General features: G+C 40.9%; 1 protein-coding gene across 12 annotated transcripts in view; it reads left to right on the top strand.

Moving 5' to 3' along the window:
* Positions 1-13,279, top strand: part of OXCT1 (3-oxoacid CoA-transferase 1) — a 147,672-nt gene that overhangs the window by 29,209 nt on the left and 105,184 nt on the right. For all 12 annotated transcript variants that reach the window (XR_014830732.1, XR_014830730.1, XR_014830731.1 and 9 more), the window contains 2 exon segments: positions 4,138-4,244; positions 6,366-6,426. Coding sequence is in view for 7 of the 12 variants with exons in the window: in XM_085001591.1 (XP_084857717.1) it covers positions 4,138-4,244; positions 6,366-6,426 (168 nt within the window). In the remaining 5 variants the exon portion in view is untranslated.

The raw sequence follows: 13,279 nt of genomic DNA, 5'->3' as shown, positions 1-13,279 counted from the left end.
TGTAGATAAAGATGCTGCCCATGGGAGTTCCCGTCATGGCTCAGTGGATAACGAATCTGACTAGGAACCATGAAGTTTTGGGTTCGATCCCTGGCCTTGCCCAGTGGGTTAAGGATCTGGCGTTGCTGTGAGCTGTGGTGTAGGTTGCAGACACGGCTCGGATCCTGTGTTGCTGTGGCTCTGGCGTAGGCCGGTGGCTACAGCTCTGATTCAACCCCTAGCCTGGGAACCTCTATATACCACAGGAGCGGCCCAAGAAATGGCAAAAAGACAAAAAAAAAAAAAAAAAAAAAAAAAATTGCTGCCCAGCAAAATTGGGTGAATGCTTTGAGGGCTTGTGGGAAGTTATAGCATGAATTCATCCTGGGAATATAGGAGAGACTGAATCTGTTCTGAATACCTGGGTTCATAGCAGCCTGGAGTCAGGTGTATGATTTTAGCAGTTTTGTAATTTTGTCTGAATTCCCCAGGAGTACAACAAATACTTTTTTTTGGTCTTTCTTTTTTCTTTTCTTTTTTTTTCTTTTTTTTTCTGCCCAGACCCACGGTATGTGGAGGTTCCCAGGCTAGGGGTCGAATTGGAGCTGTAGTTGCTGGCCACAGCCACAGCAGTGCAGGATCTGAGCTTCTTTTGCGACCTACACCACAGCTCATGGCATCACTGAATCCTTAACCCACTGGGCGAGGCCAGGGTTCAAAAACGCATCCTCATGGATACTAGTCAGATTCCATGGATACTAGTCAGATTTGTTTCCACTGAGCCATGACATGAACTCCAACAAATAATTTCTTGAAACCATTCTTGTTAGCTTTTTGTTTTCCTTGAAGTGAATGAATTCCTTAGATCAGTGATAGTGCTTGAGGCCCTTCTCTTTACCAAGCACTGGTCTAAGTGCGGTGGAAAAAGGGATCATCTAGACAAGTGCCCTGTATCTGAGGACCCGACAAGGAAGGGATAAGCAACCACGTCACATCAATGCTGGAAATGTTGTGAGCAAAACTCAAGTGGGGTGAAGGCAGTGGATGATGAATGGCCAGGAAGGTGTTCTAGGCTGGGCCAGGGAAAATCTTGGAGGAGGTGACATTTGGTAGAGACTTGAGTTAAGATAGAGGAGTGAGCCAGGTGGAGGTGAGGCTTGTGCTCTAGTCAGAAAGAAGGAGAAGGACAGGGTCCTAGGGCAGGCTTGCCTCACGTGTGGACCAGCAAGGCAGTGAGACTGGAACAGAGTAAGGCAGAGAGAGTGTTGGGGTTGGAGGTTGAAGAGAGGCCAGATCACATGAATTTAGTACTAAGTGTGATGAGAGGACCATAATTTTGAATATGGTGGGAGCGTGATGTGATCTGAGTTATGTTTTGGAAAGATCACTGTGGCTGTTGGGTAGTGAGTTTTTTGGTGGGCACACAAGGACAGAAGCAGTGAGAAAAATGAAGAGGCTATTGTATTAATTCAGGTGGGAGTGGAAAGTGGTTTAGACTAAGGTGGTAACAGTGGAGTTTGTGAGAAATAGTTGCAGTTGGGACAGATGTTGACAGTAGAGCCAATAGGATTTAGTGAATAAGAAAAGACAAGAATCAAGTGTGTTGCTTATTGAGATGGGCCAGATGTGGGGGTAATCGAAGAGCTCTGTCTAGGACTTGGTGCATTTGGGATGCTCATTGGCCCCTGAGAGGAGGCTCTCAGCAGGCTGCAGCTCAGCTGCAGAGAGTTGAGAGCTGGGCTAGGCGCTGTGGAGCTGTCAGCCTATGTCATTGAAGTCTGTGGACTAGGTGAGTGGCTGGGGCTGGAGTACAGAGAACACCTCTTCTGCATTTCAGGGTTTAGAAGAGGTCTGACATTTATTATTTGGTTTTTAATTTTTAATTTTTTTTTTAGGGCTGCCTTCGCGGCATATGGAGGTTCCCAGGCGAGGCGTCCAATTGGAGCTGTAGCCACCATCCTACACCACAGCCACAGCAACTTGGGATCTGAGCCACATCTGTGATTGACACCATAGCTCAGGACAATGCTGGATCCTTAACTCACTGAGTGAGGCCAGGCATCAAACCCACATCCTCATGGGTCCTAGTCAGGTTCCTTAACCACTGAGCCACGACGGGAACTCCCAAGGCCTGACATTAAAAGGTTGAAAAGAGGAAAAGGAGCCCCAAATGAGATGGGAGAGAGTGTCCAGTGAGTAAAGAGGAAACCCAGGGGAGTCTGGTGATTTGAAAGATGGGAACTTTCAAAGGAGGGAGTGATCAAGCATGTTAGAGTGGGTCACAGAGGACTGGAAATTAGGATTAGGAAACATGGAGGTCACTAGTGACCTTAAAGGGTGATTTTTCTGGAGGAGAGGATTTTCCAGGAACAGTGAAAATTTGGCTATAGTGGATTCAAGAAAGAACTGAAAGATGCAGAAGTGGAGACTGAAGTGCCAACTCTTTCAAGTGAATATAATAGCTAGTTTGGCAAAACCAATTCCTTCCTTGTTTTAAAATTTTAGAATAGCTAATACTTAGCAACTGATGATGTGTAGGCCCTTCAGGAATTATATGACTGGAGTAGAAAAAAAAATGCCAATTTTTTTTTCTGTTTATGTCCATGGCATGCAGAAATTGCTAGGCGAGGGGTCTAATCCTCCTCACAGCAGTGACAACTGCCAGCTCCTCAATCTGCTGCACCACCAGAAACTCCACAAATGCCATTTTTTTTTCACTTTGCTCTGAGTTAGCATATATCTATATGCATATGTAGTTTTCTAGCTCTGTATATAAAATCATTATCATTACTGGTGATAACTTTGAAATACATTTAGATTCTTAAAAAACTAGATGTATAGCTTACAAATATATTTTATATTAAATATGTTATTAAATATATAATTAGATGTATATTTATATATTATAAATATATAATTAAATAACAATATATTATTAAATACACTTATTAAATACATTATTACTAAATACATAATTATATTATTAACTATATAATTAGTCTAAATTCACATTACTATAATCTTCATTCATCAGTGATTCCCTAAATTCATTAACCTTTTCTAACAGGAAAGTGGGATAATGTCTTTAAGGGAGCTGTTCTCTAGAGAGGATTTCTGTTTTAAACTATAGTTAAAGAAAAGTAACTGTACCTGAACTTTCCACTGACTCTTTCTAGAAAATGCATGCAATTTTTCCTCTAGGGGGCGCAGTAGGAATGAAAATGGAATTCAGCCTTAAATGGCTCCTATCCTTTGTGGTGATGGAAACCGTTATTGACATTGTTTCTCCTCTTCTTTGCTTCAGTTTACAGTGCTAAGTCCCCATGAAGAAAAAAGGAACAAAATGCCACGGTGTAGTTTTGCTTCATGCCTCTTCTCCCCTCCCTTCCCATTTGGAGTAGAATTAAAAGTCAATAAACATACAAAAATCAATAGCAGTCCTTTAGGCCAGCAATGACAGAAAAGAAGTTGTAATAGAATAAAATATAACATTCCCAGTACCATTGAAAACAAAGCACCTGTGAATGAACCTAAAAAAAAATATTTACAAAGCTATTTTCTGGGAAATTATGGAAATATTGAAGGAACCAAAAGAAGACTTCAAAATATGTAGTCCTAGATTATGCTCATGGATGGGAGATATGGCATGTCAGTTCTTTCCAAATTAGTCTACAAATTTTTGGAATTCCAATTAAAATCTCAGCAGATGATTAGTTGGGAGAGAGAATGGATTTTCTACCACTATTTTAGGTAGAAAAACAATGTGTTGCTTACTTCACACAGCTTACATAGCTTTTTCTGGGGTGGGGAGGGAAAGGGTATTTTTCATGTTCAATGTATAACTTATTCACACAAATATTAAAGTGAGTGCTAAGAAACACAGTCTGTGCCTTAAGCTTGCAGAACTTTCAGTTCCTCAAATTTCCCAAGCTCCCTCTTGCCGCGGAGACTTGGCACATGGGTCTCAGCGCATGCTTCCCTCAGCGCCCTCTTTGCTACTTTGACCAAGTCCTGGTCATCTACATGATTAATCCTTGAAGTCTCAATTTAGATCTTCTCCCTCTGAAACCCTTCCTTCACTAGGCTTGTATCCTTGTTATCTGTCTCTGTCAGAGCAGACCTGTGCAGATTCTGACATGCCCTCTTTGTCTTCTGCAGGTGAGGGAATTTAATGGTCAGCACTTTATTTTGGAGGAAGCAATCAGAGGGGATTTTGCTTTGGTGAAAGCCTGGAAGGCAGACCAAGCTGGAAACGTGACTTTCAGGTAGTATGGTGGTTTTAAAAAAAAATGTTAAATGTAATGCATCTCAGCAATTTTATATTTCTGAAATTATGATTGCAAAATGGATGTCTTGATGTGTTTGATCTTTAAAGATTTACTTATTTATGTTTTTTTAGGGCTGTACCTGTGGCATTTGGAGGTTCCCAGGCTAGGGGTTGAATTGGAGCTACAGCTGCCAGCCTACAACACAGCCACAGCAATGCTGGGTCCGAGCTGGATCTGCAACCTACACCACAGGTCACCACAACGCTGGATCCTTAACCCACTGAGCTAGGCCAGTGATCAAACCCATGTCCTCATGGATCCTAGCTGGGTTTGTTACTGCTGAACCACAACGGGAACTCCTATTTTTATTTCTGAAGATGCTGTATGACATTAAATTTTTTTTTTTTTTTCTTTTTGCTATTTCTTGGGCCGCTCCCTTAGCGCATGGAGATTCCCAGGCTAGGGGTCTAATCGGAGCTGTAGCCACCAGCCTACACCAGAGACACAGCAACGCGGCATCTGAGCTGCATCTGCAAACTACATCACAGCTCATGGCAACGCCGGATCGTCAACCCACTGAGCAAGGGCAGGGACTGAACCCGCAATCTCATGGTTCCTAGTCGGATTCGTTAACCACTGCATCACGACGGGAACTCCTGACACTAATATTGTATTTGATTTCTTGAAATCAGCCAGTTTTTGAAGTTATAACTAATTGTGGCAACTAGAGAGGACATTTTGCTTGATGTCTACCTTATTTGACACCTTGGTGAAATGTTTGCCAACGCTTAGTATTTTTTTTTAAAGATTAATGAAATTGTATAGTAGCAAATGGAAATGAATTATTTAAAGTAATCCCATGAGTTTATCCTGTGCTTTATTACTTGTTATCCAAAGATAGTACAAGGGCTGTTCTGAGCACAAGCTTCATGCTTGTGATTTCTGCTCAGTAGCCACTGAGCTTTGATGTGAAATGAGAGTGCTTGTTGCCAGTGGTCAGATGGCCTAGATTCCTAAGATACTGACTTCTGGGCTGACCTTCACTTTCAGAGGGACAACTGGCACAGAAGTCTGTCTACGCCATTGTTAAATTGGGAGAGTCCTAGATGCCTTCACCCCAGGCCACTCTGCCTTTAGAGCTTTTAAGGGTGGACATCTGGTGGAGCCCGACATGGTAACTTGTGAAGGTCCACAAGGACTCACTTACCCTTGAATCCAAGTGACAGAAACATTGGTGGCACAGATGCTAAGACATAGCTGTGACTTATTTCCCTTTGCCAAAGAATTTTCCTTCTCAATTTCTACTCTCATAAACAAAAGTGCATTTTAATTTTTATGATCAGAGGAAGTGCACTGCTTTAGGAACTTGGGAATGCAAAACCATCAGCAAAATCAGCCCCTTAAAATTTTTACACCTCAGGGTTTTACTTGAAAAAATTTCATTAGAACTTGGATCTCCAGCATGATCTTTATAAGTGACTCACGAATGACCCATGAATGTTTCATATTCTCTTTAATAGAGAATATAATGATTATACATTCTCATATAAAGCACTTTCTCTGTAATATTTTAACAAGAGCAAAAAATTTCATTAGAACTTGGGTCTCCAGCATGATCTTTATAAGTGACTCACGAATGACCCATGAATGTTTCATATTCTCTTTAATAGAGAATATAATGATTATACATTCTCATATAAAGCACTTTCTCTGTAATATTTTAACAAGAGCAAATTCAGTTAAATATCTAACTAGAGAAACAAAGTGGCATCTCAGTTAAAAGATTTAGAGAAAAAAAAAAGATTTAGAGAAATTAGTTTTAGAGTAGATTTATTAATATCTGCTTTATGTTTCTGTGTATACTCTTTATATTGAATATATAAAAAAAAGACCCTCTTTCTCTTAATGCTCTAAAAACTATGCAATTGAATGAAGTGGCCATCACATTTTTATTTATAAAATAGCTATAAAACTTATGTAAAATATGGTACATTCTTTTAAAAAGATGCACAGAGCCCTATACAGAAATTATTTTAATCTGTGATTAAACCAGAGAGAGATGCTTCTTATTTTTGGCCTTCTTTCCCCACTTCCTTATTCCCTAACCCCCTAATGTAGGAAAAGTGCAAGAAATTTCAACCTGCCGATGTGCAAAGCTGCAGAAACCACAGTGGTGGAGGTAAGAGAAGAGGTCTTACTTCTGATTTCCAGATGTTGAATTTTAAACTTGATGCTATGTATTAGTTCAAGAAAACACAGTTCATTTGTTTTCAGGACAAACTATAACCACATTTTCATTTTGGATGTCGAAGGATTGTATTTAAATGTATTATATGGAGTTCCCGTCGTGACTAAGTGGTTAGCGAATTCGACTAGGAACCATGAGGTTGAGGGTTCGATTCCTGGCCTTGCTCAGTGGGTTAAGGATCTGGCATTGCCGTGAGCTGTGGTGTAGGTTGCAGACGTGGCTCAGATTCCTCGTTGCTGTGGCTGTGGCATAGGCCAGCAGCTACAGCTCCTATTAGACCCCTAGCCTGGGAATCTCCATATGCCACAGGAGCGGCCCTAGAAAAGACAAAAATAAATAAATAAATAAATAAATAAATGTATTATAGTTGAAGTGTTGTGGAAACATACACTTTCTGGTTAGCTAGGGTCTTACTAGAATGCTATCTTTGTGAATCAAGCTTTGAGGCTGACCAGCTCATAAAAGTCCTTTGGTACTTGAGTGAAAATGGACCTTCTTGGGTAAAGTCACAAGTTGATTTTTCATATACAGAATCCCAGGAAGATAGTAAGTTGTATTAGAAGTTTTCTTTATCTCACTGTGTTAGATACCGTGGATCCCCTAATGTGGCACCAGTCATTGCTTTGATGTGGTTCTATTTAGAAGAGTTGAATTAAGACACAAACTGACTCTCCTTTGGTCATTCATTTCAGGGTTTGGGAGAGACTTGAATAATTCTAGAACCTTCCCTTGAACTTTAAAGCTCTGGGACAGAAATAGGTGTTTTTACCAGAACCTTGTCATTTTGTTTATACGTATTTGAACTTAAAAGAAGAGTTCAAAATGATACTTATCTTGAGGCTTTGAGGATCACTTTGGGACCAGATTTTCTTGGGCTTTTGTGATAGCTTTCCCATGGGAGGGCTTTATAGGAACCCCCCTTAGGATTTGGAAATAAGACTACCATGTTCCTTTTTTTTTTTGGCATGTGGAGGTTCCTTGGCCAGAAATCACACCTTCGCCACAGCAGCAACCCGAGCCACAGCAGTGACAACACTGGATCCTTAACCTGCTGAGCCACCAGAGAAGTCTGAGACTACATGTTTTTGATTTTTCTTGTGATGGTAGTAGTATTTCTGGCATCTTTTGATTCCTCCATATGCTTGGCCAAGACGGGATTTCATGGAGGCAGTGCTGCTCTATTTTTTAAATAATCAAATGTTAGAATTTTGCTTCTTAGAAAGTGTAGTGTATTATTTTTAAAGTGTTGGCGGGTGTGGTACTTTCAACCCTGGCCTGGTGGTGTCCTTTGCAATGGCTTCAGTATGTTTTCTGCATTTAAAATGGATAATATGGTTTAATCTCTCCATGCAATCTTTTTTTTTTTTTAATCAAATCATGACCTGTCCATTGCATATATTTGACATCACTGAAGAGAAGGCTTAAAATAAGTGGTAGTTTAATACCCTCTATTGATTTTACGTACTTCTGTAAAACTGCCACAAACCAGTATTTTTTTCTCTGGGTAATATGAATTGTCCTGGATGAAGTTCTTTTTTTTTTTCCCCCCTTTTATAATCTGGTTCTTTTCAGCCAATCTTATCTCTTCCAAAAGCAGAAAGTGACTGTTTATGGTCTGAAAAGTAGCGTAGCTGTTAGCAAAGAGAGGTCCTCTTTTGGCCTAAGGGTAAGGCAGATGAAAGCCTTTCGCTGAGCCTGCCAACATAATAAAGGCTGCCCTTCTGTGCCCAAGAACAGACAGCTCTGGTTCACAGCACTCTATCCCATTAGGCCAGACCTACATCAGGATCCCTGACAATGCAGTACTGCCGATGGTGCCTCCCAATTGATGATACCTGCGTTGTCTAATATGGTAGCCACCAGCCACATGGGACTATTACAATTTAAATTAAGTAGAATTAAGTAAAGTTAAGAAGTCATTTTCTCTTCCACAGCTCCATATGCTGGTGACTACTGTATTGATCAACATAAAGAACCTTATCACACTGTAGAAAGTTTAATTGGACAGAGCGTCATTAGAAGGAGCAAGATGAAATCTTAATTGTCATTCTAGTTGAGGAATATAAGTGAAACAACTGTTTTGACAATAGATTACTTGTAAACCTGCCCCCTCTGCATACTCTTAGTAAAGAGGTCCACATGCCCATAGGGTGGATTATAAGATCTGTGCTCTTGGAAGTAGAAAATAATTTGGAATTGGGATGATGAGTAGATTAAGTATTTTCTGATACGAAAAATGTATCTGGACTGTGAGTTTTGTATTATTTTGAGTCTAATGAGCACCTCAGATCTCTAGCTCCTCTTCCATGCACTTAGTTATCTACATTGGCCTTCAGGACTCTGTCATTCTTTTCCTTTAGCCCTGTCCTGCTTTATTTTATGGTGGTCCTTGTGAGATGGATGATTGTGAGCTAGTTTAAGAGAAATATTCAGAGAGTATAAATTACCTGCATATTTTCCTACCTGTTAAATATTAATATCAATAGCTACTATTATTTATTATGTATTAGTCACTGCTGTCATTTTATGGATTTTATTATTATTATTTTTTATTTTTTTGTCTTTTTAGGGCTGCACTCATGGCATATGGAAGTTCCCAGGCCAGGGGTGGAATTGGAGCTGCAGCTGCCAGCCTACAGCACAGCCACAGCAATGCTGGATCCGAGCTGGATCTGCAACCTACACCACAACTCATGGCCACACCAGATCCTTAAGTCACTGAGAGGGGCCAGGGTTCGAACCTGCATTCTCATGGATACTGGTCAGGTTTGTTACTGCTGATCCACAATGGGAACTCCTGTTATCCTTATATTATATTGAGGACTTTAAAGCACAGAGAACTTAGGTTATATACCTGATGTCATACACGTTGGTGGAGCTAGGATAGAACCGTAGAAAGATGGATTCCAGGATGTCTGCCCTTTTCCAGTATTTTATGAAATACTCTCAAATCATCAAGAATGGATGATGTTTCAAAATCTTGAAAGGTGTTAAATCTCCAGAAGTAGTCAGTTTCAATGTTAAACATTAGACTCAAGCAGATAGGGAGTTTGAGGTCAAAATATTCCTCTAAACCTAGCCTTCCTGGCAAGTTTTTCTACTTGTCTTTTTGCCTCCACTACCATCTGCCTCCAAGACGGCATTGAGAAGAGCATCCTTCTGTAATCAATAGCCCTGTGGATTCATTCAGTCTTCTTTTTAGACTCTGTTCATTCTATTGTGTAGCCTCTGAACTGTGCAGCTTTTCTTAACCCTGAACATGGTGATTGAACATCTATTCTAGCGCTGCAGTATCTTAAGCAGTGGGAGCTATAACGGTGACTACACCCTACATTTCTAACAAAGACTTTTTTTTAGAAGTCTTAGCTCATCTCCTTTCTCTTATAGATGAGGACATGGAGGACTTTTCAGCAATTGGATCTGGGTTAGAACCTATCTTCTAGAGCTCCACTCCACTCCTTGCTGCTGCACCTTTTCAACCTTTCTCTCTGTTTACCTCCTATAACTTGAGTTTTAAGGGGGAAGGGGATAGAACTAAACATATGTAAAATATTAATGATCATTTCCTTAGATGTCTTAAATTTTTTTTTGACTTAGAAGCAGGGTGGCAAAGGGACATACAAGCTGTCTCTTGCTTTTTTTTTTTTTTTTTTTTTTTTTTGTCTTTTTAGGGCCTCACCTGAGATATATGGAGTTTCCCAGGCTAGGGGTCGAATTGGAGCTGTAGCTGCTGGCCTACACCACAGCCGCAGCAACACCAGATCTGAGCCACATCTGCAACCTATACCACAGCACATGGCCATGCCAGATCCTTATTCCACTGAACAAGGCCAGGAATCAAACCTGTGTCCTCATGGATGCTAGTCAGATTTGCTTCCACTGAGCCACGATGGGAACTCCATCTCTTGCTTTTTCATGATTTCTCCTCTAATTGGCAGGAAGTAAACTGGTGTGTTTGCCTTTAATTGAAGAGACTATCACATTTGCCCTTGACATGAATTATTTCTGGTTTCTCTAAAAGTGGGACATTCTTCCTTTTGGGAAAGGTTTTGCCTTCAGATGTGTTCTAAACAAACTTATGAGTTGTGGAAAACCAAAGAGGTGATTGATTATGCCTGTTTTCCTCTTTAACAAAACTGTTATGAATATTGCATTTGCATTTCTTAAAACCTGCATCCATTTGCATATTTCACTACAAAGTTGTGACATGGTGAATGCTGGCTGTCTCTGTCCCCCTCTCTTAAGGAACTAGGGGTAGTCTCTGGGGAAAATTGTGCAAGTGGGTGCACGTATTGGCACATATGCCAGAAAGACATTTCTCTTTTTAGGCCGGACAGTGTTATTTCTGGACTCCTCTTTGAGTGGGTGAAGTCTTCCCTGACAAACCTTACAAGTTTAACTGCAAAACCAGCCAGGGATCAACTCCTGACATTGCAGTCCATGTGTATACAGAGTAGCAGGACTATGGTGTCTTTTGAGTGGAACACCTTTGGCTTTTGTGGGGTTTTTTTAAACCTTCAACTTTCTGTAAGCCCCTCAGCTAGTCTCCTGGGTGCATATTCCACCAGCCTGGGTTTCTCTGGGAAGTGCCTTGTCTCCTCTCTACATTTTTAAAAAAGCAATTTATAATAGGAAACCCAGGGGGAGGGGCAGGAGCACTTCACTCAGGAGACTGTTGATGCTCTGTCTCCTGCAAGCAGCCTGGCATGCCTGTGCTGTCAGGAAAGGTCATCTGACTCAGCCACCGAAGGCTGGTGAGGCTGCCTGTGACCAAAATAACCCAGCTGGTTTTGTCAGGCATGTGACCTGGGTGGTGTTAGAAGATGGCAAGGTTTACACAAGACCTCTTCAGTTATTTTTGCTCACTTCAGCTTTTCGTTAAAACAAATATATTCATTATCACGACTTCAATTAAGTTATTTTTGTTAAGTTTATATTATGGTTTATATTATTTATATATTTGCTGATGAATAATTTATATTACATGATATTTGATGCATACAAGTATTATATACATGAAACCTGTGTGGGTTATGATACACAATCATAAATGGAACACCTGTGAGCCCACGTAAGGTAAGGATTAGAGGTCTGCTTATTCTCATTTTCATCTGCCTGCCTTTCCTTCAGAAAGAGCCACTATCAGGAATATTGTGGCTATCAATCCTTTTCAAAGTCATAAGGAATATGTCCATAGGGAAAATGATTTTCCAAGGTGACAGCCCAAGATTTTTTGTTTGGAAGAGACAGCATTGGGAACTGTGACTTCTGTGTTCCGTCCTGGGGCCTGGCATATGCCCTATCTCCTTAGGAAGTTAACTAGAGGAAAAGATTAGGGGTACATCTGCCATCCTGCCAAGGAAACATGTATTGTTTCTGATTGGTGGATGAGGAAAGGCGAAGACCACAGATTAAATAATATTAACAAATTTTGTCTTTAATGTTTATTGTGAAGGATAATGGACATAGACATTAGTAAACAGAGGAGTTAATGAGCCCATCTCCCGTGACTATTGTCATGATCACTCCTGCTTCATATCTTCTTGTGTTATTTTGAAACAATATTATACAATATTATAATTGAAACAATGATATCCCTCAGGAGCCTACATTAGGATGCTCAATATAAGACAGTAGGCACAATAAGTGAAATACATAGCATATTGTATATTAATAAATGTTGAGATAAAACACGGAAAAGGATTTGAAATATCAAAAGGAGAAACTGAGAAGTTCCCATTGTGGTGCAGGGGAAATGAATCCGACTAGTATCCCTGAGGATGTGAGTTCGATCCCTGGCCTCATTAAGTGAGTCGGGGATCCAGCACTGCCCAGCGTAAGCTGTGGTGTAGGTCGCAGATGTGGTTTGGATCCCTCCTTGCTGTGGCTGTGGTGTAGGCTGGTGACTACAGCTCCAATTGGATTCCCAGCCTGGGAACTTCCATATGCCTCGGGTGCAGCCCTAAAAAGCAAAAAAAAAAAAAAAAAAAAAGGGAGAAACTGAAATTTGTGATGGCGTGGTCAGTAACAAGAGGCCTCACTGAGATGACTTTTGAGTAGAGACCTTGACAAGTAAGGACACTGGCTCTGCAGCTTCCTGAGGGGGACAGGCTGGGTGGAAGGAGGAGCAGGTGGAAGGCCCAGGTGGTGCTTTCCTGGTGGGCTTGAAGGCTGGGGAGGACAAGCTCCCCTTTCTGCAGTGCAAGGCGGTGGGCCAGGGAGTCAGGCGTGAGGGTCAATGTCTTGACAAGTAATGGCAATATCCTCCTCTAAGCCTGTGTGAAGAATGATCTCTACTTTTAATTCACTTTGTAATAGTCCCCAAGGTGATTAGGCCTAAATGTGACTTTAAAACTCCGAGGTGAATGGAGAATGTGATATGGGGATTGGCATCTCCTGGCTTTTGGGGCTCTTTGACTCTGTTTGGAGAACTGTGTTGTAATCTCATGAATTACCTTTGCTGAGGTAATCAAACTGGTAATTAGCTCACTTTACACTGGAAGGTGGGAACACAATGGGTTTTAACCACTCAACTTAATTCAGTGGATCCTGTGAACATTTGTTCTCTATCAAGCAGCACAATTAGTGTACGGTGTTTTCGAGACTGGTTGTCTTCTGTCCTGCTTTAGAAAAAATGAACCTGCCCAAGAGATAAACATAATTCCTTTAATCTTAAATTGCTTTTATTCTTAATCTTAGATTGCTACTGCCCCCCCCCCCTTTTGTCTTTTTTGCCTTTTCTGGGGCTGCTCCCGTGGCGTGTGGAGGTTCCCAGGCTCAGGGT

The sequence above is a fragment of the Sus scrofa genome, chromosome 16 (genome assembly GCF_054392235.1).
Source record: "Sus scrofa isolate SSC_HxYL_T2T_F1_AM1 chromosome 16, Sscrofa_HxYL_maternal_Yorkshire_Landrace_v2.0, whole genome shotgun sequence".
In the NCBI taxonomy this organism is placed as follows: Eukaryota; Metazoa; Chordata; class Mammalia; order Artiodactyla; family Suidae; genus Sus; species Sus scrofa.
This window is presented reverse-complemented; position numbering and strand designations above follow the sequence as displayed.